This window comes from Falco cherrug, chromosome 2, assembly GCF_023634085.1.
Source record: "Falco cherrug isolate bFalChe1 chromosome 2, bFalChe1.pri, whole genome shotgun sequence".
Taxonomy (NCBI): domain Eukaryota; kingdom Metazoa; phylum Chordata; class Aves; order Falconiformes; family Falconidae; genus Falco; species Falco cherrug.
In genome coordinates, this window is record NC_073698.1 from 24,540,441 (window position 1) to 24,568,165 (window position 27,725).

At 38.8% G+C, this 27,725-nt stretch overlaps 1 protein-coding gene across 4 annotated transcripts in view; it reads left to right on the plus strand.

The window, feature by feature from the left end:
- The window catches only part of B3GLCT (beta 3-glucosyltransferase), a 69,647-nt gene extending 42,947 nt beyond the window's left edge, over window positions 1–26,700 (plus strand). For all 4 annotated transcript variants that reach the window (XM_055702352.1, XM_055702354.1, XM_055702355.1 and 1 more), the window contains 9 exons: window positions 943–1,079; window positions 2,425–2,488; window positions 10,601–10,732; window positions 11,691–11,760; window positions 16,974–17,087; window positions 18,462–18,561; window positions 19,032–19,151; window positions 21,480–21,624; window positions 25,048–26,700. In XM_055702352.1, coding sequence (XP_055558327.1) covers window positions 943–1,079; window positions 2,425–2,488; window positions 10,601–10,732; window positions 11,691–11,760; window positions 16,974–17,087; window positions 18,462–18,561; window positions 19,032–19,151; window positions 21,480–21,624; window positions 25,048–25,215 — 1,050 coding nt within the window. In that variant the 3' untranslated portion in view covers window positions 25,216–26,700. The remainder of the gene's footprint in view (window positions 1–942; window positions 1,080–2,424; window positions 2,489–10,600; window positions 10,733–11,690; window positions 11,761–16,973; window positions 17,088–18,461; window positions 18,562–19,031; window positions 19,152–21,479; window positions 21,625–25,047) is intronic.
- Window positions 26,701–27,725: the final 1,025 nt, after the last annotated feature.

Consider the following 27,725-nt stretch of genomic DNA (forward strand, 5'->3'; position numbering starts at 1 on the left):
AAGGAACTTCACGCTTTAAAGATTTAATATAACCATTAAGGTGATTCAGAATTCTGATTCATTGTTTGTACTTGCAGGCCTGAAAAGCCATTTATTTTTTTAATTATATATACACTTACATTCTTTTTTCCCTTCATTACAGTCCTTATTCTGCAAAAATGTTGGGGAATATTTGTTTTATATCCACTCTAAACAGAAATATTAAGACAACTGACAGTAATGTTAAAGAAATAGTAGTAAAATATGCTAATTATTTTCAGGTACAGCAGAGTCAGTAGTAAATTCTTAAGCACTTTTTTAAAACTCTACTACTACTACTTAATTTTTTACTTTAAAAATGCATACTTGGGACCCTCTTCATTTAACTGCTTTGAAGATCAAGGTATTTAAAATGTATTTCCTTTTTAACTTCCCTAGTATAGAAAAGGCTAGACAGATGGAAATTCAAAATGAGTATATATCAAGTTCCTGAATGTAGTGCTTTCGAGTGTCTGTCTAGTCAGTAGTTGGTAATCAATTTGCGTGGTCAAATATTGGACCAGGTTGCACAGAGATGTTGTGGAGTGTACTCAAAACACGACTGTACAGAGTCCTAGGCAGCCTGGTCTGGCTGACCCTGCTTGAGTAGAGGGATAGGACTAGATGATCTCAAGAGCCCCCTTCCAACCTCAACCCTTCTGTGATTTTGGGATTCAGTGCTCTTGGAACGGGTGGGATCTAGGGCATATGCTGGAGTTTGAACCTGCCATGTGTATTTAAATTCAGAGAACTGCCTGTAGTTTCATTTCTTACCAAGTACAATTTTTTGTCTGGATTATTGTGAACAGTATGCTTCCCTTGTTTTTGTTTTCAGGTTTGCTTTATTCAGCATGAATGCAGTTGTCATCTTCACTAAAAGGATGCTGTAGATGAACAAAATTGTTTCCTATATTCCTTTTACAGGAGTGGTTTTTAGGTAAAGCATTATATGATGAAGAATCTACAATAATTCACCATTATGCCTTTGCTGAAAATCCTACAGTCTTTAAATTTCCAGATTTTGCTGCTGGTTGGGCGCTTAGCATTCCCCTCGTTAACAAGTAAGACTTGAATTTTTAATCACTTCTTGTTTATTGATAGTAATTAAGAATGTTTAATTTATACAGTTTTCCTAGGTGCTAATCAATGTTATTTTAATGAGTTATGATTTCATATGGATTAATTTTTTATATAAAAGGTGAAGATGTTCTTGCAGAACAGTTGAAGGTTTATTGCAGGTCGTGTAGATATGCAAAGTCAAATGTTAATTTTGAGCTGTTTTTGAACTGAAGCTCTGATTGCAGCTTAGCTATGGCAGACAGCTTGGGATGTGCTCAGCCAGTGCAGGCTGGCCTCTCATGGATTTAACTTCAGAGCCTACATCGAGCTTTTGCTGCTGCCACCAATATGAGCAGTGTCCATGCTGATACATGAAGTCTGCTTTAGTCTGAGGATCTCAGGTGTGTGGGAAGATGTTCAACCAGGCACAGTAATGTGCAGCTAGCTCCAGGTATGCCTACAGAGATTTGGGCTCCCACTACACTTACCCAGAAAATACTGCTTTGATAAAATTCAATTTATTCCTTATTCTATACATTCCAAGCATAATTATTACAAAGAAACACTTAAGAATTCATTAGTAGACAAGAGTACAGAAGCAGATTTCTGTATCGTTGCTGTGCGTATGATATATTTTGCTCTACATCACACCAGCTAGTTAATAGTTGTCCAGGACTAGTTATTCAACTGGTTCAGTACCATCTCTTGTCATTTTAAAAATGTATTCTCCTCCAGACAGCAGTTCTATTCATGGGTCTTAAGAGTGACTGTGTTGCCCTCTAGAACTGTTTGTGATGCTATAGAGGCAACCTAGATATTTATTTCAGATTAGATGCTTAGTTTTTAAATGAGATCTGAAAAGTTCGTAGATTTCAGAAGTTGAATGCACCTTGCTGTAGCAAGGATTGATGTGTTCATAAATTGAAGGTGCCTAAATACTGGTCCTTGGAATACACAAAAAAGAGAATACTGTCTGAATTTTGAGATGCTGATCAATATTGAGCCTTAAATGCACTGCGGCTTTTGATCTGTTAAAAATACTGTGCCAGACTGTCTACTCCAGATGAAAACTTTCTTCTTGGGTAGGAAGGATGTATCAAATGTGTGTGCTGAAAACAAATATCATCACCCTTGTACTCAGATGAGGAAAAAAAAAAAAAGAAAAAGAGATATAAGTTGCTTCATGGGGCAATAAATACAGTGGTGTGATTTCCTCACACACACACCCCCACCCCCCAACCCTCCCCCGGTAAGATGGTCAATAATATCAGCCACACTTTGCTGCCTACACTAATGAATGGTTTATTTTTTTAATATGTTTTTGAGTAAATTTCTTCATCTTTATAGGCTTGCAAAGAAGCTGAAAAGTGAACCACTCAAGTCAGACTTCACGATAGATTTAAAGCATGAGGTAAGCAGTAATGTGATGAAAGAAGAATTGTCTAAAATCTATGTATATGAATTGTGATAAATTACTATGGAAATAATAGATTTTTCTTAGATGTTGCTAAAGAGTTTGACTGCAATGGCACGTTTAATTTCTTTCCCTTCCTTTAGAATATTGTAATACTTTAAAACTATTTCAAGCATAGAAGAATTCATAAATAAAATTGCATTTGTATGCGAATACATGGTTGTATGCAGTCAGGTTTCTTCTAAGTCTTGCTCTATAAAGAAGGAGAAAGACTTCCAATTCATGAAGCATAAGCTCATGTGAATAGTATCTCAGGTATTAGCCTGCCTCGCTCACTTTCTAAATCAGACTCTAGAGAGCTAAATAAGATGGAGTTTGGATTAAGTACTCTCAGCATCCTAACTGATGTGTGAATAATCAGCTTTGCAATTTGCAGTATGGAAATCTGGAAAATATTTTTGCCTCTGGTTTGCAACAGTTTTAAAAGATAACCACTAGGTCTTCCAGAGGATGAGCTGACTGGAAGGAACATGAGGAGAAAGGAGTGGGAGGATCTGAAAGAGTATCAGTGCTACTTTTCTAAAGCTTTTTTATTTCTTCTGCCTTAAAAATGTCTGTGCAGCCCAGGGTTTTGTACTGACACCAAAGTCAACTCCTGAACCAGGGTGGAAGGGGAGGATGAATTTGGAATAAACTTGCAGATTTTGGCCTGAAATTATGAGTGATTGTGAATTCATTTTAATTGTTAAAAACTCCTAAAAGTCAGCTATAAAATGTGGTTCCAGCCCCCACCCACCCCCCTCCCCCAACTGACCTTACTTAAAACTACTGCTGCTGTTCCAGATCTTTATTCTGTGATGGTTATAAACCTCCTTACTTCCAACATGAATCTATAGTGTGTATGTAGAGTATAAATTGGTGGCATATTTACATGAATTTGGATTTGTGCCAACACTGTTCTTTCACATAGTTTCCCCTCCTTGACTGATGTATTTCTCAAAAGCAATTGGACACCTCTCAGCTTTTATTTTGCTACGTGAAACAAGCCAACAAGCTGTTTCTTTCCTCTTGTTAATTTTTCTAAATGCAAGACCTTGGGCTTCACACTGTTAATCTTTTTGTAAGTTGCCTCAAAGTCATTCCTGTATTCCCAGTATTCCAGTCTACCTCAGCACTGACAAAGCCTCTAAACATAGTATCATTAAAAAAAAAATAAATCATTAGCAGACATTTCTTTTATGTGCCACAGATTGCTTAATGAAAAACAATTGATCACTTGACTGGCAAAATTACTTCCATCCACTCCTTATTCTGTGAGCAGTTCATTGCATAAGTTTCATTTCAAATTTATTGCCATTGATAACCTATTGCAGCCCTGTAGTCGTTCTTTCTGCACAGTCTCATGTCTCCGTAGAGACAGTTCCATTCCCCCTCACTTATTTCATAAATCATCATCATCTTCTTAAATCATTTTTATCTCTACGTGCTTCTTAAGTGAATCAAGATTGACAACAAATCAAAGGATATAAACTGTGATCTTTAGTAATTGTTAGTAAGGTTTAAATTTATGAAGGATGATAAATGTTTTAAGGAATGTTTAGTTTGAGAGAGTGCTAATAACATGTGCCTCTAATCTTTGGTATTTTATTTGGCTCTGTATAAGACTTTTTTCACTCTACTACTTTCTAAGTCCCCGTTTCTTATATCTGTAACATTTATATTACTTTCCATCAGGGAAGCCTATCTTGAAAATATGTGCATTTTCAAAAAGTCTAAAAAAAAAATAGCTACAAATGAGCAGCAGCATGACAAAAACCCTTTACCAATGTCGAGCATATTCCCTGATGCTTTTTCAGAATTGGAAGTGAACAATGGATTTTTTTGTATATTTAACATTAGATTTGAACTAGAACTCAGACTAAGAATATTTATGTCTTTTTATTGTAAATCCATTTCCATCATTTTAGGAACAGTTTGTCATCCTGTGCTGTAACCCAGACTGGCGTTCTAAACTCACTTCTGCAATATGATAGCTTCACACCTTTCTAAGGCTGCCTGTTGAAGATTCCATTATTCAGTGGGAGATCTTAGCACATTATGAACTTTCATAAATAATTCACGTTACAATTGTTAAATATCTTCAGTGCTGCAGGATTGTTGCTTCTTTGTTGGTTCATGTGATAGACATTAATTCTGAGTAGCTGAATTCTGAACTAATACAGGGACAACTGGTTAAAGGATCAGGAGCACAAGTGATGTTCTCCTCTGTCCTTCCAGTTGCAGGGAATGGCAAGGGAAGAAACAGGAGGAGCCAGCAGATCGATACCTGGCTCTGAGCCTGGTGTCACTGGCAGAATTTTGGGGTTTTCAATCACGGGTCAGTTTACACGACAGCAGGCCTGCTGGCAACAGATGGGGTGCACCTGTCACAAAAGGGACAAAGGATCTTTGCACAGGAGTTATCAGTGCTCACTGAAAGAGCTTAAAACTGCATTTGAAGGGGGAAACAGATAAAAGAAGGCTCGCTAGAGGTAAGCCTGGTGGCAGCACGCCACTGTTTGAGGGACGTTGTGCTAGTGAGGTCCTTCAATCTGCTGTGTCCGTGGAGGCAGGGGATAGAGATCCACATGGCAGGAAAGATGCGAGGCTTATTGATGTGTTAGAAACCACGGAAGCGCTTGGCAATTAGGCCTTCTCCCCCGAGATCAATAGCCCAACTGAAGTGCATCTACACCACTGCACACACTGTGGGCAACAAACGGGAGCAGCTGGAAGCCATTGTGCAGCAGGGGAACTGGCATAGCTGCCATCACAGAAACGTGGTGGGATGACTCGCACAGCTGGAGGGCTGCAGTGGATGGTATGAACTCTTCAGAAGAGATAGGCAAGGAGGGAGAGGCAGTTGGGTAGCTGTGTGTTAGGGAGTGTTTTGATTGCCTGGAGCTTGATGATGGTGGTGATAGGGTTGAGTGTTTATGGGCAAGACTCAGGGGGACGGCCAACAGGGCAGACATTGTGGTGGGAGTCTGTTATAGACCACCCAGCCAGGATGAAGAAGCAGACAAAATATTCTGTAAGCAGCTGGGAGAAGTCTCACAGTCGCTAGCCCTTGTTCTCGTGGGGGACTTCACCTTACCAGCTGTCTGCTGAAAGTCCAATGCAGCAGAGAGGAAACAGTCCACAAGAGTTCCTGGAGCACGTGGAAGAGACCTTCCTGACACAGCTGGTGAGGGAGCCAACTAGGGAAGGCATCTCGCTGGACCTGATGTTTGTGAACAGAGAAGGACTTGTGGGTTGGAGGCTGTCTTGGGCACAGCAATCAGAAGATGACAGTGGTTTTGATTCTCAGAGGGGTAAGGAGGGGGTCAGCAGAACTGCTGCCTTGGACTTCAGGAGGGCACTTTGGCCTGTTTAGGAGCCTGGTTGGCAGAGTCCCTTGGGAGGCAGTCCTGAAGGGCCCAGGGGTCCAGGAAGGCTGGACATTCTTCAGGAAGGAAGTCCTAAAGCGCAGGAGCCGGCTGTCTCCATGAGCCGAAAGACGAGCTGGTGGGGAAGACGGGCCTGGCTGAACAGAGCTTTGGCTGGAACTCGGGGAAAAAAGGAGAGTTGGCCACCTCTGGAAGAAGGGGCAGGCAACTCAGGAGGACTACAAGGATGTTGTGAGGTTATGCAGGGAGAAAATCAAAAGGGGAAAAGCCCAACTGGAAATTCATCTGGTTACTGCTGTAAAAGGCAATAAAAAATGTTTCTCTAAATACATTAGCAACAGGAGGACGAAGGAGGATCTCCATCCTGTATTGGTTGTGGGGGAAAACATCATGACAAAGGATGAGGAAAAGGCTGATGTACTGAATGCCATCTTTGCCTCAGTCTTCCACAGTAAGACCAGTTGTTCTCCAGGTACCCAGCCCCCCTGAGCTGGAAGACAGGGACAGGGAGCAGAGTGAAGCCCCCATAATCCAAGGGGAAATGGTCAGTGACTTGCTGCACTGCTTAGACACACACAAGTCTATGGGGTTGGATGGGACCCACCTGAGGGTACTGAGGGAGCTGATGGAAGGGCTCACCAAGCCACTTTCAATCATTTATCAGCAGTCCTGGCTGACTGGGGAGGTCCCAGTTGACTGGAGGTTGGCCAATGTGATGCCCATCTGCAAGAAGGGCAGGAAGGAGGATCTGAGGAGCTACAGGCCTGTCAGCCTGACCTCGGTGCAGGGGAAGGTTATGGAGCAGGTCATCTTCAGTGCCATTACATTGCACGTAGAGAACAACCAGGTGGTCAGGACCAGCCATTATGGGTTTATGAAAGGCAGGTCCTCCTTGACAAACCTGGTCTCCTTCTACAACAAGATGACCTGCTTAGTGGATGAGGGAAAGGCTGTGGATGTTGTCTACCTGGACCTTAGTGAAGCCTTTGACATCGTCTCCCACAGCATTCTCCTGGAGAGGTGGGCTGTGCATACCTTGCATGTGTGTCCTCTGTGCTGGGTTAGAAGCTGGCTGGCTGGCCGAGCCCAAAGAGTGGTGGTGAACGGAGTTACATCCAGCTGGTGGCCAGTCACAAGTGGTGCTCTCCAGGGCTCAGTGCTGGGGCCAGTCCTGTTCAATCTCTTTATCAATGATCTAGATGAGAGGATCGAGTGCGCCCTCAGAAAGCTGGCAGACGACACCAAGTTGGGGGACAGGATCTGCGGGAGGGCAGGAGGCTCTGCAGAGGGGTCTGGGCAGGCTGGGCCGATGGGCCGAGGCCAGTGGTGTGAGGTTCAACCAGGCTCAGTGCCGGGCCCTGCCCGTGGGTCACACCAGCCCCAGGCAGCGCTACAGGCTGGGGCAGGGGGCTGGGAACTGCCCGGTGGGAAAGGGCCTGGGGGTGCTGGCTGACAGCCGGCTGGGCATGAGCCCCCAGTGTGCCCAGGTGGCCAAGGGGCCAGCAGCGTCCTGGCTGGTGTCAGAAACAGTGTGGCCAGCAGGGCCAGGGCAGTGACCGCTCCCTGGACTGGGCACTGGTGAGGCCGCACCTCGAACCCTGGGTTCAGTGTCGGGCCCCTCGCTGCAGGAGGGACGTCGAGGGGCTGGAGCGTGTCCAGGGAAGGGCAGCGGGGCTGGGGAAGGGGCTGGGGCACAAGTCTGATGAGGAGCAGCTGAGGGAGCTGGGGGTGTTCAGCCTGGAGAGGAGGAGGCTGAGGGGAGACCTTATCGCTCTCTGCAGCTGCCTGAAGGGAGGGGGTAGGCAGGTGGGCTCGGTCTCTTCTCCCACAGAACAAGCAATAGAGTGAGAGGAAATGGCCTCAAGTTGCACCAGGGGAGGTTTAGATAGAATATTAGGAAAAATTTATTCACGGAAAGGGTGGTCAAGCATTGGAACAGGCTGCCCAGGGAGGTGGTTGAGTCACCATCCCTGGAGGCATTTAAGAGATGTGTAGGTGTGGCGCTTGGGGACATGGTTCAGTGGTGGACTTGGCAGTGCTGGGTTAATGGTTGGACTCAATGATCTTAAAGGTGTTTTCTGACCTAAACAATGTTATGAATTTATGAATCTTAAAGTGGCCTGGAAGCTCTTTAGAAATGTCATCCCTTGCTGTTACGTTGTCTTCCAGCTGCAATGCAGGGACAGGAACTACTTACATTCCATAATGTCTATGTGGTGACAAGGCAGAAGATAACCTTGGAGATGTATGTGTGTTTTTTGGCTGCTCCTTACCTTGAGCATGTGTTACATGCCACTTCCATACTCCTTCTCTACTTCAGGCCCTGTCAACAGTATTTGTCTTAACTGCCACTAATGTTTATTCATTTTTCTTCCATATAGAGTGGCCTTTCCCTTTAGTTACTTTGTTGAAGTCATCTGTAATGCTAAGATCATCTGTGCTTTCAGCAGCGTTGGTAAAACAGCAAATAAACAGACCACTTAATAATGACAAGGCTAAGAGAAATTAGAACTTGCAAACTACAAAACTCACTGTCTTGAAAGAACATGCAGCTGAATTAACAGTATTTTAGCAGGTTGCTATCAGCTGTGCAGCAGGAGTAACCATGCTTGTGCTCACAGCTCCCAGTCATCTACTCAGTTACAAGGAAGAAAAGTCTTTTAAACTCTTCAGTGCAGTCAAACTACATGTTTTTACTTTGCAGTTGAGGTGGTCTAAGAGCTTATGTGTAGTTATGATGGCCCAGTTATCAGCAACTTGCTAAAAACTCATCAGTTAATGTCTTCTACTATGTGACTGTACCTTATCAAAAATCTTTCAAACCTGGAAGCTTAAGTTTCAAAAATATTGTATTCTCAAGCCTGCCTCTAGTCCTAACAGGGCCTGTAACAAACTGGTGCTTTTGTTTTATTCCAAGTTCCAGAAGGAGCTGTATGTAGGTAGTTCTGATTTTCTGAGGATGTTGAGACCTAAATGAGATGGGCAGGAAAATGATCATCTGTAAATTAGAAGTCTGTAACGGGTTTGGTGACTTGGGCTTGTCCAGACCATACTTAATATGCTTTGTTTGGACTGAGTTCCTCCAGAACGCCTAGGAGAAGGAAATATTATGCCCTCTTAGTAATACCTTAATAATCAGATTATTTACTAAAAGAGGAGCTGAATTCTGGCCCTGATGGGATTTAAAGCTTTAACGTTTAAAATTGTATAGGTTTAAAGTTCCTAAGTAGGCATAAAACAGTGGAAAGGAGACTCCTTTTCATTGCCTTTGCTGCGTGCTGGGTCTGGTCCCATTTTCCAGTGAAGTATTTAATTTGTTTTCCATGCAAGAGCCATTGGGAATATGAGTAGATAACATGGGAAACAGAAACTAGAACCCAAGACTGATTTTTCTTCTGTTAGAGAAGTCCCATTCCTCCCATGCAGTAGAGTCGGGCTCCCCTTCACTGCACTACCTTTTTGGTTCCAAGAATATTGCTTTTTGTGCAGTAACTCGGTTTCACGAGGTAGCACGGAGAGTGTCTGTCCCAGAATATCTGTGGTATCTTGGTGCAGGCACTCTTTGAAAACTAGAAGCTGTAACTTTTGACTGAGTTAGGCAGGAGCAAACTTCAAACCCAGATCTCCTACATCTTGAGTATATGCTCAAACAGTTCTTGTCCAAAGGTGCTTTCACATCTTTGGCCTGTCGTCAAGAGAGACTAAGCATTCAGAATTGGGAGTGTATGGCAGTGCTGCTGGGAAGCTCTGAATCCACATACATACTGAGATATTGTTTTCTGCCTTTTAGATTTTTAAGAACTTAATTTTGTTCTTACAAGTTTTCAAACAGTTTTATATGAAATTAAGTTAATCTTCTAACTGTTCTGAGGTAGGCACCCAGTGTAGAACTTTCGCCCCTGAATACTTAGTCTGGCAAAGTTACAAGCAGTGTAAAAGTATTGCAGTAGAAATGTTGAGCAAGTCTAAATGTTCTCGATGTACCATGAAGTACAGATTGAAATACTACCATTATGAGTTCGATGTAAATACAAAGGTGGTGTTTGGGGTTTTTTTATCTTCAAGACATCACCATTTTGCTTCTTCCTTTTTCCTCTCTGAAGTTTGGCTGGCTTTTTATTGTTGCTACATTTAAAATGGACAAGAGTCTACTATAGGATAGCCTATCTGTTACATTATCCATTTTATTTTACAGCGTCTCAAAGTTTCATTACTGATTTTGAGCATTTTAAATTGCCACCAGAGAATGGATGTATTTTGAAAAGCTGAAAATTGCCACATAGGCTATTCCAAATTATCAAAATAATTTTAAAAGAGCAACACAATAAGCATTTTTGTTTAAAAGAAGGTGTAAGTATTCAATCTACCATTTCTTATAAAAGTTAAAGAGGGAAGTTGTTTTGATGTGCTTAAATATACGATACTAATTGTAATTCTATAAAGCAAATTTTAAAACTTGTCTGTCTATAGAATTTCTTTTGTAGCAGAAAGATTACATATTGGTGCTGGAAATGTGAGCAAAAGGTAAGGGATGCAGCTAGTCAACTGAGGCACAAATCTTCTACAGCATCCCATATTTTTCAGTTTTCCTATTAAGTTTGTCCTGTGATATGATTTCTTCTGTGCCCTAAGAATTTTTATCCAGTTTCATTAATGATATAAATGTTTTCTATTTTGATAGATTGCCCTGTATATTTGGCAGAAAGGGGAAGGACCACATCTTACTCCGGTGCCTGAGTTCTGCACAGATGATGTGAGCTCACATAAGGTTGATCGCTGTGCAACAACGTTCAGTAATTTTCTGCCACTCTGTGTAAGTACCATATTTTAAATACCACTTACTTAGTAAAGGTAAAACGCTTACTAAAATGCATAATACTTCACTTTAAAAATCTCAAACCTTAAGAATAATTTTTTTAAAAAAGAAAGTTTGTTCTGGCATTTATCTATTTTTTTATATGCTTGAAGCCTTCCGTGGCACAGGATATTTCATGGCAAACAAATACTGCATATGCTTTAATGGGTCTTTCTACCACAATGTTTGAACAGCATGTGATCTGTAAAGTATTCCTCCTTACATTTCTGTGAGATACTGAAGTATAAATAATCTTTTTTCACAGATGGAAATCTAAAACTTCTTGAGGCTCAAGATAAAATGTAATATAGTATTTGGTGCATTAAAGTACGACCCATCTCTTCTACCTCTAGCATAATGCATTTATGATTTTATGGGTTAAGAGTTGCTAGAGGCCAGTAAATGTTCCATGCTTCCAGCAGAGCAAAATTCTAGGTGCCAAGAAGGAAAACAAAAGTGGTTAAATGATTTTTACAGTGGAGGAAGTGCAAAGATTTCTGCTGTGTAGCATTTAAGCTTCTTTTTCCAAGTATGATACAGTTCAACATGTTCTCATAGTGATGAATTTCAAAAAAAATTAAGACAACATTATTTTTCAGATGAATCATTCTTAGTTCAACAAGTTCTACTGCTCATTCTCTTTTCCTAATAGGTGTTTTAATTTATTTTAGAAGGCTACATCAATGGAAAAAGTATTTCAATACTGTTATTTCAGGAATTTTAAACAACTAGTGACCTTTTTTTCATGAGACAAAGATGTACTTTCTAGTGTATTACTAGTACCCTATTTTACTTGATATGCTATACAACGAAAAGATATTTTCTATTTTATTATATGTATGGACATACATATCCTATAAAATGTTAAAAGGTGGAGCCTGCAATTAAAAAAATAATTTTTGTTCTGTTCATATAGGGAGAGCCAGTGAAAAAGGAAGATGTATTTGTTGCTGTAAAAACATGTCGGAAATTTCATGGTGACAGAAGTAAGTTGCTGGTTGGTCAAGGTAGTACTTCTATGCAATATAGTTTATGAAATTAGTATTTTAAAAACTAAGCTGATATATGCTGTGTAGCTCTTGGAACTAGATGTTTGCAAAATCCACAGGGAAACATGAAAGCTTCAGAACTGTAAACAGCTTATTTTGGGAGAAATTTTTGCTATTCAGAGTTCTTCAGGAGCACTGTGAAATGTTTAAGATGAAGAGTTGTGGTCGTTTGATGTTTCAATCATGAGTGATTGGTTGGTAAAAATCCTGAAATGGAGTATCAAAAATATGCATAAAGTTAGCTTATACTGTTGTAATTGGGAGACATTACAGTATTTATTATTACAGCATCTATTAATATCCTTCGGTGTGTTTCCTCCAGCTAATTGGTTCACTTCGGTTCTTCGTACTAGCAGTAAACAATTGTGCAGCTGTGTAGTGGCTGTTTCAGACATTTGAACAAGCTGAAAGGTGTCTCCCCTCCTCCTTCCTTTTGTTCTGCCTGTCCCTCCAGTAGAAGATACGAGCTTACGCTGTCATATTGCTTCTGTCTATTGTCACCCTATGTAATTAGATGTGTGCATGTGTTTTATGATGCTTGGAATGGGAAATTTTGTCTCTTGTAGAAATCTGATCATCTGTAGTACTTTGTGCAAGGCATGGCCCAGATCAAGAGTCTCTCAAATGTGCAACACTATAGCATGCTTCACCTGGAACTTGTAGTGTTATGCAAGTAATGGTAATCACCATGAAAATATGACCATGCTATCCATTGTAAAAACAATAAATGAAAAAACGTTAGGACAGCCAAACAAGATATGTTCAATGAGTATTAACTTCCTTCTCAGAGGCATGGAAAATAAAGACACAGAGAGACACCCAGCTTCATCTAATACACAGTAAGGCTCAGCTAAGTTTAAGTAGATCCAGTGTCTACAAAACTTGAACAGAAAAATTCCAAATCCACTTATTTAACAGAAGAAAGTCTACCTACTTAATGCCACCTACCAGTCCATTCTAGTTTACTTCTAGACATTTCCTTAATAAGGAAATTCAGGAATGGATTTATTTCCAGGAATTTACTTGAATTTTGTGTGCCCTTGAATACTCCAGTTATGTAGTATTGTCAGCATTAGGCTTAGTTTGTTCATAAATGTAATTTGAAGTGATTAGTATTGGGAAAAAATTGAAAATGAAGTAATGGTTAGTAGTTTTAACAAATTTGGGGGGCATTTTGCCACACATTGTCAGAGGACAGAATGAAGATAAAAGCTCTTTTTGTAACTGAGTCCCTCTTTGCTAATGCATCCAAAACTGTAGGTTCTGCTCTTCTAAATTTAGACTATTTGCCAGTTGCTGGTTTGTTTGTTTGGTTTTTTTCTTCAAAATAAGATTTATGGAACTTCTTTCTTAATGTTACTGCACTCGATGAGGCACGTTTCTAGTAATTTAATCACATAATAATTAGGCTATCTTTAAAGTAGCTTTTGACAAACCAAAATTGACTGTCCTGTAATTGGAGTTCACTGAAGAGTTCTCCTTTCTGGATCCATGTTTATTTTCTTACATCAAAATTAAAACCAAAAAACCCACCAAACCTGAAAAGTCAGAAAAGAACATAAGGCTTCAAAAAGATGGTGTAAACATCTTTCAAGAAACACCTGTTGAAGACTGAGGAAAATTCTTGAACTTTCCTCACAGCTTCCAGAGTTATGCAATAGAGGATAATCTTACTCAAGATTTTGAAAGATTAATGGATGCCAGCTTCAGAGAGCTCTTTTTACCTGGTAAGTCATTTTTTATTGTATGCCAAAAACTACATTAGTGCAACATTAAGGCTTGGAATTCGATGTGCAAAAGCAGCTAAATTTTACTTCAGAATTTACTTCAGCTACACTTCGCCTTACACATACTGTATATGGTTATATAAGATTTTAAGACTGCAAACATGCATCAAGGTTCTAGAAGTAGCACAAATAAAATATAATCAAGAGATTAGAGCTGACCTTCTATAAATACCTCTGTAGTGCAGTGTTAAAAGTTCTGTGTGATCATAGTATTAATACATATAGCTAAATATTCGCATCGACAGCTAGCCCAGAATTTCATGTAGTTGTTCTTTCTTGGGAACATATGAGTTATTAGAAATTACAAAGTTGTTTTTTTTTTATTTACAAAATTTTATTTACAAAGTCTTGTTACAATTATTTACAAAGTATTACAGATTACAAAGGGATACGGTTTACAATAGGCACTAGTCTGGGTGGTGACACTTCTGTCAAAACAAGTGAGGAAGAGAGACACTTAGCTAGTAGCCCCCTTGTTAGACCATTTAACTGAGGTGAGACTCAGGTCCTTGCTGCTGTGAACTCTTCATTTATACAAAGAAGGAAGACTCCACTGAAGAAATTCAGAGGCTCAGTCTGTAGCAGCAGATAGTTCTGTATGTCAAAGTACCCTGCTGAGGTTGAGGTCCTTGGCTGGAGAAAGGTAAAACAGCGTTTACAGGTCAGTCTCTTCTGCCAGGTGAAGGTTGGAAGCATTTTGTATGTCTGTGATGTTTCTGTACTGGGGCCTTGTTTTCTGAAAGCTTTCTGGGTTTGTTCTTCTGATAAACATTTTTCAAGTAGAACATTTCCCCAAAATAGAAAATAATTTCCTGGCTACTTGTTTTCTTATTCTAGTTAAAAATTAAAATGTACACATGGCATTCTCTGCCAAATAAAGCCTGATTATGCAGTGTTATGTGATGTAATGTGGCATTTTATTATATAGGGGATAGAGTTAATGCATTGTGAAATTCCTGGCTTTGCATTTCAAAACTCCACCATAATGTTATATGAACATTTTTTTTTTGTCCATAATTCCCTTTGGATTTGTTATGCAAAATTTGAGAGCAGTTTTACATTCCTTTAAAAAACTTCTGAAAGCAGTATTGGCCACTGCACAATGCTACAGAAGTGAAGTTATATTTTTTTTTTCCAAATTTGAAATCCTTTCCATTAGTGCATTGAGATCTTACTACTCTGTCTTAACTGTTACCTTTCAACTTATTTCAGTGTTACCAAATTGACTGTTGGTCAATCAAGAATAATAAATCCTTCAAATCTGTGTGTGATCAGAGTAGAGGAAAGCGAGCAAGTAGGTAGGCAGCAAACATCAGATTGGACGATGGATGATTCCACCAAGGGGCTAAAACGAGCTCTTCACAAGCATCGGAGTTACATAGAAGCAAAGGGAATTTAAAGGGCTGCTGCGTTGGCTCTGGCTGGACACCAGGTGCCCACCACAGCCACCTCCCTCCTCAGCTGGGCAGGAAAGAGAAAATTACAAAAGGCTCCTGGGTCGAGATAAGGGCAGGGAGATCCCTCAGCAGTTACATGAAACAGGCCCGACTCAGGGGAAAAAAATAATTTATTGACAATCAGATCAGAGTAGGATAATAAGAAAAATAGCAAATCTTAAAAGCACCTTCCCCCTACCGCTCCCTTCTTCCGAGGCTTAACTTCACTCCTGATTTTTTTCAACCTCCTCCCCCCTCAGCGGGACAGGGAATAGGGTCACTTCGTCACTTGTCTCTGCTGCTCCTTCCTTCTCAGGGGATGGTCCTCACACTCTTCTGTGCCAGCCTGGGGTCTCTCCCATGGGAGGCAGCTCTCCACACACTTCTCCAATGTGAGCCCTTCCCACGGGCTGCACTTCTTTATCCACTGCCCCGGCCGGGGCCCTGCCCGGGCTGCGGGGGGGAGCTGCTCCCCCGCGGGCTCCGTGGGCTGGGGGCACAGCCTGCCCCGCCGGGGGCTGCCCCGCGGGCTGGGGGAGCCGCTGCTGCGGCGCCCGGAGCCCCCCGGCCCCTCCGCACCGCCCGGGGCTGCGGGGCTGCTGCGCTCGCTCTCTCGCTGCCGCAGGGGGGTTTTACCCCCTGCTCAATACGCAGCCCCTGAGGCGCTGCCGCTGTCGCTGGTGGGCTCGGCCTTGGCCAGCGGCGGGTCCCTCTGGGAGCCGGCTGGCACTGGCCCGTGGGCCGTGGGGGAAGCTTCTGGCAGCAACTCGCTGAAGCCGCCCCTGTGGCCCCCCCCCTACCAAAACCTGCCATGCAGACCCAGTACAGCAACAAACATAAAATTAGGTGATGGATGAATTCAGCAAGGGACTGAAGTTCTTCAGAAGCATCACAGTTATATAGCAGCAAAGGGAAGTTATAAAAATACTTCCTCCATTTAAAGAACCAGCTGCAACCAATGAGGCCTACCGGGTGGTGTCAAAGAACACAAAGCAATGACACAATGACAGCAGAATGCAGGGTTTCAAAGTTGGTCATCCAAGTCCTGACCACTTAATTTTTAAAATGGAAAAAAAGATTTTTTTAATCACATGGTTCTCTTCCAAACACCATCCAGATGTTTGGCCTTTTTTATGTTACTCATAATTTTTTCACTTCTGGATATAATTTAAATATTCATAGTATCATTGTTAGAATTTTGTATGATCAGTTTAAAATGATTATGTGAAATGGAAAACTGATAAGGGAAGGATTGCTTTTGTAGATAAGCATTAAGCAGTCCTTGTTTTAATAGAACATCCATGGGGTCAAAATTGGTTGTATGATATTTATAAATGTCCCTTCTATGAGTGTGTCTCCAGGAACAGGTGCTTTTGAGCATTAATACAGCACTGCTGTCAGATATGATGTACATAACACAAGTGTAGTATTTCCAAATGTTCATTTCGTCTGTTTCTGATTCAGAATATTTAAATGCTGTACAGTTGGATGTGCTGTTTTTAAAATGCGACAGTTTCCACACTGGAAGAATGATTGATCTCTGATAGTGTTCCTGCTGATGTGTGCTATAAAGTCTACCATAGCAAGTGTAAAAGTAATGAATTCTGTACTTTGGTTAGCATAAATGTAACCATCACAGTTTTCGATGTAATATGAATTAAACTGTAGTCATATCTTAAAAGACAATTTATTATTATGTAAATAAAACTGCCCTGACTGGCTTTCATAAAAATGTGAAATTGTTTCTCTTTAGATATTGTAGGAAGGAAAAAAGAATGAATGTTAAGAACCATGGTGCTGTTATTTGAAACGGTATTTTCATTACCATGCAAAGGACTATGTCATTTAACAAGGTGCATAAATGTTTTGATCAAGTCCTTAGATTAATCAAGTCACTTGTGTTTCAATGTCAACGGTTCTTTTGCAGTACCAGTTGTAAAGCAGACTTGGGAAAGAGAAGCTGCCCTTATTGAATACTACAGTGATTATGCAGACATCTCCATTCCTACTATAGACTTAGGCATACCTAATACTGACAGAGGTGAGCTATTGACTGTTGTTGTCAACCTTCTGAATTAGAGATGTCCAAGCTATTAGCTTGGCTTATTAGCTTTGTCTGGCCCACTAGGTCTGTCGTTCTGGTCTCTGGATTGTTTCCAGCTGGCCTGGTTTTTTTGTCCTCCACAAGGTTTATTAGAGGCAGAGAGGGAACAGACAGGGTTTTCCATTTGCACAGGTGCAGTGTGACATGTGCAACCTGTGAGTGTTTTCAGGAGGTAGTGGACCTGCTGTTCATGTGTGGATCATCTGTAGAAGCCATGCCCAGTAGTTCTAGTCAGACCAGGGGGATGGGACCTTCCACGTTTGGCCTTTGAGCATTGCTGTGGAGAGCAGTGGGACCTGTGGGCTACTGATGCTCTAAACTAAACAAATCGTGCTGACTTTGCTCTAATACTATTTTTGTCTGTCTTTTGTGATGGAATAGAATACAGAAATCTTGATTTTAATTTTGTAAATGTTCACATAGCAGGCTGCAATAAGTTCATGGTTTCACGAAATCGGCAAAGCCAGGACTTACTTCATTTCTTAAGCACAGAGTTGCTGCATTTTCTCAATATTTTAACTGGAAGTATCTTCAAATGTAGTGTCCTGTTATTCTTTAATGATTCTTTAGTAATTGTAATGTTGGTAGTGCTAATTACTTTGGACAATCAACTGTAAAGACTGTTTGCAATTAGATTTTTCCAAGATCTGAAGAAGATTCAATAGAAATTTAAAACTTTCTTGTTGCTCTTGTCCTGCTCATTCTGAAGAAGGATGTTTCACTTCTCAGCTCCTAGAAAGGGCGTTTTACCTCTTCAGCTTCATTATAGTCTTGTGATAAATGTTAAGACCTTTCCTTGGAGGAAATTATTAGGACCTGAGTTGCCAGTGATGAGTATGGTAGATTAATGCAGACTTAAGTATTTATGTAAAAGCAATGGACCTGCTTGATGCATCATGAAATGCTATGGAAATAGCTTGGGAGTATTTTGCAGAATGTGTTTCTGTCATAGTCTTATCATTTTACAGTTTTCAAAATTAAGAGTAGCAGTCTGCCCAGTATTGTCCAATATCTTAACAAGATAGTTGGAATAAAACTTATTTTTCAGGTTTCCGTAATTCAAAGAATTTCCATACTTCAACATCCTTTGAAAGTACATTCCTGCATAGAAAGCAATGGTTATGTTTGAACAGTATGTACAAATGCCATTCAGCACAATGAAGAATGAAATTAAAACTTACATCTCGGGTATTTTGCCAGACATTATCAAAAAGTTTTGCATAGTGCAGTAGAATATTTAATGAATTAATAATTGTTTATTGCAAATTCTCATTTGATTAAATGTGTATTCTGTTATTTCTCTTCCTTTAGGTCACTGTGGGAAAACTTTTGCCATTTTGGAAAGGTTTTTGAATCATAGCTCTGCCAGAACTCCTTGGTTAGTTGTAGTGGATGATGACACATTGATAAGGTATACATTGCAATACTTCAGGAATTACCACTGTTCCTGTCAGCAGGATTTTCACCAATATGTCTCTCTTCTTCTTCTGTGTTTAAGTCTGTTTTATTAGTGATGTAGCTTTATACTCCTTCAAGGAAAAAAATTGTCACTTTCCCTCAGCATTCCTTGACTGATACTAACAACAATGTAATCTTGTAATTGATAAAAAGTTTTTGTGTTAGCGTTATTATTTAATAAGGTAGTCTGAATATGATTACACGTTGTGATTCTTCTGTGTAGGCATGACTGACCAAAATCAGCAGTCATATCTCATAGTAAATAGCCCATCTTAAATTTCTGTTTAACAGTTTATATGTCTGTGTTTTGTAGAACTTCTCCTACCATTTTTGTGCTATTTATTAGAATGACATTTATGCTAGTAATTTCTGTTTCAAAATTAATGCCTCCATCATTTTTTTTAATGCATTTTCATATTACAGTATCTTCAGACTCCGAAAATTGCTCAGCTGCTATGACCCAAATGAACCAGTATTTCTTGGAGAGCGTTACGGTTACGGCTTGGGAACAGGAGGATATAGTTATATCACTGGCGGAGGAGGGTAATTTATTTAAACTCCTACTGACATCTACATCAGCCCCTGCTTTGAGTGCAAATGTTTTGAATCATAACACAAATCAGTTTCAACAGAAACAGTGATGTTTCCTAGTACTAATAAAATGTAATTATGCTCAAAGACCCAAATGTCCTAACTATTGAGAATTCATGCTGCCTGTTGGGAACAGATTTGTAGAGTAAAATAGTTGGTGCTGAGAACCACGCGTGTTTCAAAAGGATCATTTCAGATTGACTGGTCCTGTGAACTGAGTGTCTATTATCAGTTATCTGTACGACATATTCTCCTGATACACATCGTGCAGCCTTGTTTCATCTGACAGAATTAATTCTGCATGCTCAGAGACCATCCTACAATGTGATTCAAAATGTAGTAAGCAGAGACAATTGGGATAGCTGCTGAAAAAAATACCTTTGTGATCTGAACTGTTGTGGAGTTTACAGGAGAACCCAAAGCAGCACACCTCGGGATACAAATTGCTGTGAATATGAAGATATTCATTCCTGTTCTCTTTCTTTGTCCAAGCATGGAAAAAAACCAAAGGATTGTGATTCTCCCTGTTTTTGAACTTTATGCAATGATTTATGGAGAGGTGGCTGAGCAAAGGGTTGGGTGTTTATGTCCTAGAAAATAGTTTCTCATAGAAAGAGGTGGTCATAGGTTGATCTTGTGTATGAGACACATGGGTCCCTGTGGTTGCATGCAAAGTTTGGTTTGAATTAACATTTATGTGAACTTTCAGGTTGGCTCTTATTGCAATAAGAATGATCTTATGACTCTGACTTGTCCATCTTGTATATCTAAAGCAAGTGGTGTGGATGGCTGAATGTCCTTAGGGTCTTTCTCTGTGAAAAGTAATGGCTATAGTAACTTCCTAGGTTCTTATCTGTCTATAGGTAAGTAAGAATCAACTGACTGGCCGCCTCATTGTTTTGCACAGTTGCATAAGGTCTTACTTAAGCAGGGTTTATGCTTGAGTTAAGAAACAAACCTTCTACTGGTGCTGGTATATTTGTTGGTTACCAGTCCTATATTTATGTATCTTTTTAGTGTTTATCTCATAGTTTCTGTTCTGTCATCTAGGTGTGGGAATTTGGGTGTTACTTTCATTATCAGGTTTGAGCAGATAGAGGTACAGATCATACATCTTGCTCCATACCCTAATTTTGAGAAGGTTCACTGTAAGTGAAGAGATCTATAGAGCTGAAGGGACATGGTCTAGATAATCATCTAGCAAGTATATTCCCTAAATGTGTGCAAATTGTCACACCTTCTGTGTAGCAACACATGCTGGTCACAAGTCCCGGCTCTTTTTTTTTTTTTTTTTTTAACTCACTCCAGCTTTTATTATTCCTTCTGTATTTGACCTGAGTATTGAGATAACAATTTCCTGTTGTGCTTTCCTTTTTTTTTTTTTTTTTTTTTCTTTTTATGATACATACAGTCTTCAAAGTTGCAATGATAACAGTGGATTTTTTTGCAACATGAAGTCAGTCTTTTTGCCTTAGCATTCAGTATTCGTAGAAGCTTTGCCACTGTCAAATGAAGAATTGTCATACAGTGAGTGAACTCATGAAGCCATGCAGTGATTTCAGAGCGTGAATCTTTTTGGTATAACTTGTAGTAGCTGGAGTACCCTGTATTCTGATCAGACTGGGTGGATGATGTAAATTCAGAAAAGGCATATATTGGATACTAGGCAAGAGTATATTCCCTCAGCTGTTGAATTTAAGACATTGTCATGTTTCTTGTCTATTGAAGGCTTATTTTAGTGATAACAATCTAACAGCTGCAGGCTCTGGTTGATATTTAGATGAGCAAGAAAGTTAGGATGAACGGAAGAATTTTGCAATGGCTTCAAGGAGCATTTTTTGCTTATGAAGGGAACTCTGTGTAACAGAGGAGTCAAGGAATAACAGTTCAGGTTTTAGAGTTCATTTAATTGCTACACGATAACTAAGAGGACAATAAATTTGAGTAAGATAGAGGAGAATATCCGTTTAAAGTCCTGGCCAAGTTTAGGAGGAATTACCAGCTATGGGTAAAATGGTGGCTAGCTAAGAAATTGTTGGAATAACAGCAATTGGCATAATTGGTATAATAAATTTTCATTATTTAATCATCTTTCAGGAAATGCCTCTAGCACTACTTGTCAGCATTGACTTCTCAATTTTTGAAATTTCAGCTATGTTGCACCAGCAGGCTATATTTTATCTTGCAGTTTTATATCATTTAGCAGTATTTATTAATTACAGTCATTTGGCTTCTCTAGTTGTTATTGTCTTACACATTTCATTTGCTCTTTTTATTCAGGATGGTTTTCAGCAGAATAGCTGTTCAGAGACTACTTGCTAGTAAATGCCGATGTTACAGCATGGATGCACCTGATGATATGGTCCTTGGGATGTGTTTCAGTGGCTTAGGAATCCCTATAACACATAGTCCACTTTTCCATCAGGTCAGAGTACAATTTTTACTAGTACTTAAAATATATTTCATTCTTTTAAATATACACATAAAACAGCACTTCAAAAATACTGCAAACTCGTAAATTTTACTGCAAACTCAATCAATGTGTATTAATAAATAGATGCTGCTTCTATACCTTATTTCTCTCCAGAACAAGTTAGATCAAGAAAATAAGAATATTGTGAAAGCATGGATTAGTTACTACAATGCTTTAGTAGTTGGTATTTCACTTACCCTATTACTACATTTTTTAAAAAATGCAGTCCAAGATGGGAATTTTGAAAAACAAATACAATTAGGAGCCACATGCTTTGAATATTTGTGATAAGTCCTCTTAAGAAAAAAAACCCCAAAACATACCACATTACTTTTTTCTTCAGGTAATTGAGAACTCATGGTGAAGTTTTTCCAGTAAATCTGTCTTCTCTACTTATCCAATTTTCCTATTGATTCAATATTTACCATTCTAAAATATCTCATTAGTGAAGATATAAAATGTGAAAGTATTCCCAGAACTATTGCTTTTGTGGTTGATTCTGAAGAATGGTATAAATATGATAAATTGCCATATGCTAGCACAAGGGAAAAATTGGTCACAAAACATAATTTTCTCGTGATGACATTTTCCAGTCTGGGAGAGGTGGATTGCGATACATTTGAATCTTGTTTCTGTCTTCCAGAATATTTAACGATCTAACTGTAGTGTCACAGTGGAAAACACAATGCATTGAGTCCCAGAGAGATGTGCTGCCTCATAAACCAAATAAATACCTTACCTTTCTTCCATGACATTAAAGAGAAGAAGCACTTAGGATTTTTCCCAAACAGTACACAACTTCTTAAAAAATTAGCATTTAAATCAGTGTAGTGTTCGATGTTTTTCAGGTGTTAATCTAGTTTAAAAACTGGGAAGATCTGTGTATCTGAATATGAACTGAGATGAAGATAATTAGGCGACTTGAAAATTACTTAATTGCCATGTAATTCAAAGCACCTGTTGGGGAGGAAGTTTGCTATTTAAATTATCAGGTTTTCCTATATTAAGACTCTCTTTCTGATTACATTTACTATTTAGAGAAATAGGAATGCTGAGAACTCACTATTCAATATTTTAACTCCTTGTCCATAAAAAAAATCCTATCTGTTTACTTTCCTGTTTTATCATAGTTTACTCCTTTCAGTATAGAAAGAAGGCAAGTAATGCATCTTAAAAAATCAACAGTTATTGAATAATTTGGCTTGCCCAGGTGTTTAAAAACCCACCAAACTACCTAATTAAGAGGGCTGGAAAGAACAGAACTCATTTTACAGATTTGTAGGAATGGCCCTTATACAGCAAAATGGAGCACTTCCTTATAATCCTTAATGGTGTACATTTGATACTGAATCACTTTGAAAGTGAAATCCTAGCAGTTTCATTTTTCACATAGAAAATTACACTTGAATTGTAATTAATCTTTACTATTGCTTATAATAAATTCTAATGTAACATAACCTTGACCAAAAATTAACCCTGGGGGGGAAACTACTGAATAAAAATTGAGTGTGCTTGTTCTACGAATTCCATTGTTATGCAACAAATACTTCAAAAATGGAAAAAAAAAATAAAAATTGGCTTTTCTGTTCAACCAGAAAATTTTTAAAAAACTTGCCTGAAATATTATGTACAGGTGTGCAATGTTGGAGCGTTTCCTAAGTACATGAATCCTAAATTGTACTGAGTATATATTATGAAACAGAAGCAAAGATACCTTCCTCCTTAGAGTGTCTATGATGTAACAGTGTTTGCTCACTGTTACTGGTTTCCTGTTTTGCCACGTGCTACGGTTGATACATACATGTTCTGTAATCTGTTCCAGAGGCTTTTGACATGATAAGACTGTTAAAGAGAACTGGAACCTTCCCATGTCAAGTAGCAGCCAGGATTGTGATCTTAAAATGTAAAATCTGAGCAAGAGCAATGTATTTGGCCTTTATGGAATACCAAATACAAGCTCTAGCATAAAAAAAAAAAAAAAACCAACAAGAAAAAGATTACAATATTACCCAATATTACCAATAATTGATTCCACAAAATGTAAGGAGGAAGAAATTCAGGGAAATTATTTCTTAAGGTCAACCACCTATAAAGTGGTATGATTCTTAGAGAGCAATGTAATAAAAATGATAATTAGAGCAGATGTCATTCTTTTAGAATGATCAAAACACCAAGAATTCGTGTATGGTTCAATAAAAAGCAGATTGATTTTCCAACAGTGGAAAACTTTGGTCTTAGATATATAAAAACTTTCTTATCCAAAGTTTTTTTTTTTTTCAATTTTTGAAACCTAAATGTTCATTGAAGTTTTTTTCAAAAGTCTTGAGGGAGATAGGCTCCCTCTTGATTTCTCTGGTGGAATTTTTCAAAATAAGCACTCTGTGGTTTAAATAAAATAAAAAACCCCTAACACCACCACATACTCAGATTTATTAATGTCAAAAATCTGTTGCCCAATTTTATGACTTATGTTTATATGGAACTGCATGAAGAACACTGCATGTAGAATTTATTAATACCACCATAAGTAGGTGAAGTGTGCAGTGTGAAATCAATTGCTAGCTTGGGCATCACGTCATGATTCAGTATCCCAAATCATTCAGTTTTCTTCTTGTGTTTTACCTCTAGAAAAAAACACACAAATATGTGCTTTTCATGCATTTCTCTTTACAAAAAATTCTATTTACAATACAAAGTCTAGTTACTTTACCAGGGACCACTACAGGTGAGCCTCTTTTATATAGTGATGCACTTAGATGCCATGAAACTGTCAGAGGAAATGAAACATGCTTGGTGCATTAAGAAGTCAGCTGCATCGTGCAGCTGTGTTGTAATTCTGTCTCTTTTGGTATAAGCTGATAAAGAATAACAGTGCAGTTTTCTGGCACCCACAGTATTTCCTGCGTTGGGTAGCCTTTCCCATCATAAAACTTCATATAGTTCAGCTGCTTATAGCCTTACTAGGATCCTACAGTCACAGTGGCACTGATGGCAACTTTCTTTATGAGGAGGAGCAAAAGAATCATTTTGTCATTATTGAACCAAAAGTGTATATTTAAAATATACAATACAAACTACACTGTTTATCACTTGCTTTTGTAGATGGCGAACTTTTCATCCTGAGAAATAGGGCATATTTAATATCAGTGTACTACTTAGCATGATGACTACAGTGCGAGTTGAAGATCAAAACTAATGCTTCTCAATTGATTTAAGAGAATGATGTAAAAACCCCTTTGTTGTTATCATGTGTGTTTTGTCAATGCCGCGTTGCTTTGTTATGATACAGAGGCCATTGAATGATGATACTTTCTTGTTCTGAAATTATTCTTTGACATTGAGTACTAGTGGTTTTGGTTTATTCTTCCACCTTAGGCAAGGCCAATGGACTACCCCAAAGGCTACCTTTCCCACCAAATTCCAGTATCATTTCACAAGCATTGGAATATTGATCCAGTGAAGGTATATTTCACGTGGCTGGCACCAAACACAGAAGAGTCACTTAATGGAAAGAAAGTTGGATATAACAGGGAGGACTTATAAACAGTGGAAGAGCGTAAGTGTTGATTAATGTACTGTGGATGAGGGACAGTCACTACTGTGATTTTTGTGGTGTTCTCACATTGTTCATCTGGTCATGACATAGAAGGCAATGTTTTGTTCCTGGTTGTTGCATTCCTTCAGAGCAATGGAAGAAGGCACCTAACAGACTTGGATTCTTTTGTTAAACTTTGTTTCTTTTTAAAATGTTTTGGGGCTTCGTATACCAATGAACTTGACACACATTTAAAATGTCTCATACAACTTTACCTGTGTTCATGTTTGGACTTTGAGTTAGACAGCATCCATTTACTTTTCTTTCCTTTGTTCTCTCAAAAGCTTAAGTTATGTATTTGGGAGCCTAATACTGAACATGTGTTTGACATCTATTGAATATCCATCTCTTACTGACCTGCAGAAAAGAGTTCTCTAAACTATTCTGGAACAGGTTCTTGATAAATTAGAGAGGAGACAGGACTTTGTTTTTTGTGACCAGGAACTACATTGTATGAAGGCTGTATTCCTTTATGCTCATTTCAAAAAGAAATATTGTAGTTTCCTGGCATAGGTGGACCAAGCGTGAACCACTGTTGTACCTCTTCAGTTTATTAGCATTTGTGAGGAATGTCATGTTCAAAATAATAATAAAAAAAAAGTTTAAGGACAAGGATTTCTTAAGTGGCCACGGGAGGTCACTGTGGCTCCTTTAGAATCCTAAGTCACTGTGTATCAATTTGGCAAATAAAAATGGGACTCTTGAGGATTTTTGCAGAACTAACACTTCAGTATTTCTGATGTGTGTGTTTCAACAGTATATGGATGCCAGCTTTGAAGTTTGTAGTATTCCTAATTTATATCATCAAGATAAGTAGTTTTATGCATACAACATGTAGAGAGTCATTCATATTTAAAATGTTCTTGATTTTTTTGAGTAATTGAGTTTTGTAAAAATGTTTGTACAAAAACTGGCTTTAGTATGTTCTAAACTAATTTTTATATTGTAAAACTGCTCCTTTTAAGATGACAGTACATGGCACTTATATGGTGTTAACTTCTTCGCTTGCTATATTGTAACCAAATACAGGGTCTTAAAGCCATACTGCTGAAGTAATTTGTGTTTTGTTTTCTTTTAGTAGGTTAAAAATTGATTCCACTCCAAAGTAATGCAGTAGTTGCTCATAAGTTGAAGTAAGGGAGCCATTGATCCCTGCTTCAGTAATTACTGAAGTTGTATAAACGTTTGTTTGTGAATGTAGCTTGTGGAATTTTAAGCATTTGAATAGCAAGCACATATTCATAATAGATTCAAATTCTGATTAAATAGGAGCAGTCTATGTGATGCCTTTTTTTTTCTTCTTCCCACGATCAGTGCCTTAAACAGTAGACATTTTGCTGATACCAGGACTGTGTGTTCCAGTACCATGGCTTAATTGTTAATTATGTTTACTGTTTAGAACTGAAAGCCTAAATAAAAGCATACTTCTTTAACCTTTTGTGCCTTCTTCCTCTTTGCAAATCAAGTACAGGATTATTTAAGCATCTGTGTTGTATTTTTATCACCTGAATAGTATTCTGTGGTCAGTTGTACCAAAAGGCAGCTTAAACTTCTTTTTTTCCATATCCTGCCCTGACATGCTTCCCCAGGTTAAGTTAATTTTCAAGTCTCTAGTTTTGTGCAAATGAAAAAATGCTTTTGCAATGGACAACTCATGCGTTTGGGAATCTTGATGCTATCAAAAATATCTTCTTTTTTTTGGTATGAATATGGGTGATTCACCATTATCAAATTCTCCAGTGGTCTTGCAGTGTAGTCCAGTCACTTCCAGCTGGTGATATTTCACATCTCCTTGGGCCCAGGTCAGGCAAAGACAATTAGCTTTGGGTCCACACTGTGTTGCACTTGTAGGCTTCTGTCTTATTTGGAGATTAGGAGCCACCAACGCACGCATTCCTTGCTGACTGACTTCTGGTCTGAAAAATGTAATAGTAGCTGTCTTCAAGTCCATCTTTTCTCTTGCTGTTAACTCTGGGGTTTACTGCAAGGATTCTAGAGGTATTAGTAAACATTAGATTTCTGATTCCCATCTTCATAGTTTTGAAAGCAATGAAGCTGTAATTTACTTGAGTATTCTGTCCAGAAAGCTCTGACTTTTGAGACATAACTAATGATAACCAACCCTAGCAGCAGTATGACAAAAGTGACCTTTTATTCCTTGGACTAAAAATTTAAGACGGTTTTTTTCAAGTAGAGGATCCCTGACAGTTTCTGAAAACAAGATGTGAAGACATTCTAGAATTGTGATATGAAAAAGAAAATCTGGGAGTCATTATTGATGGTTTATTTTAAATGTTTGTAACATAAAAGATTACCACGTATCCTGGTTTCAGCTGGGATAGAGTTAATTTTTCTTACTAGTAACTGTTACAGTGCTATGTTTTTGATTTAGTACGAAAATAGTGTTGTTAACACACTGATGTTTTAGTTGTTGCTAAGTAGTGCTTGCTCTAAATCA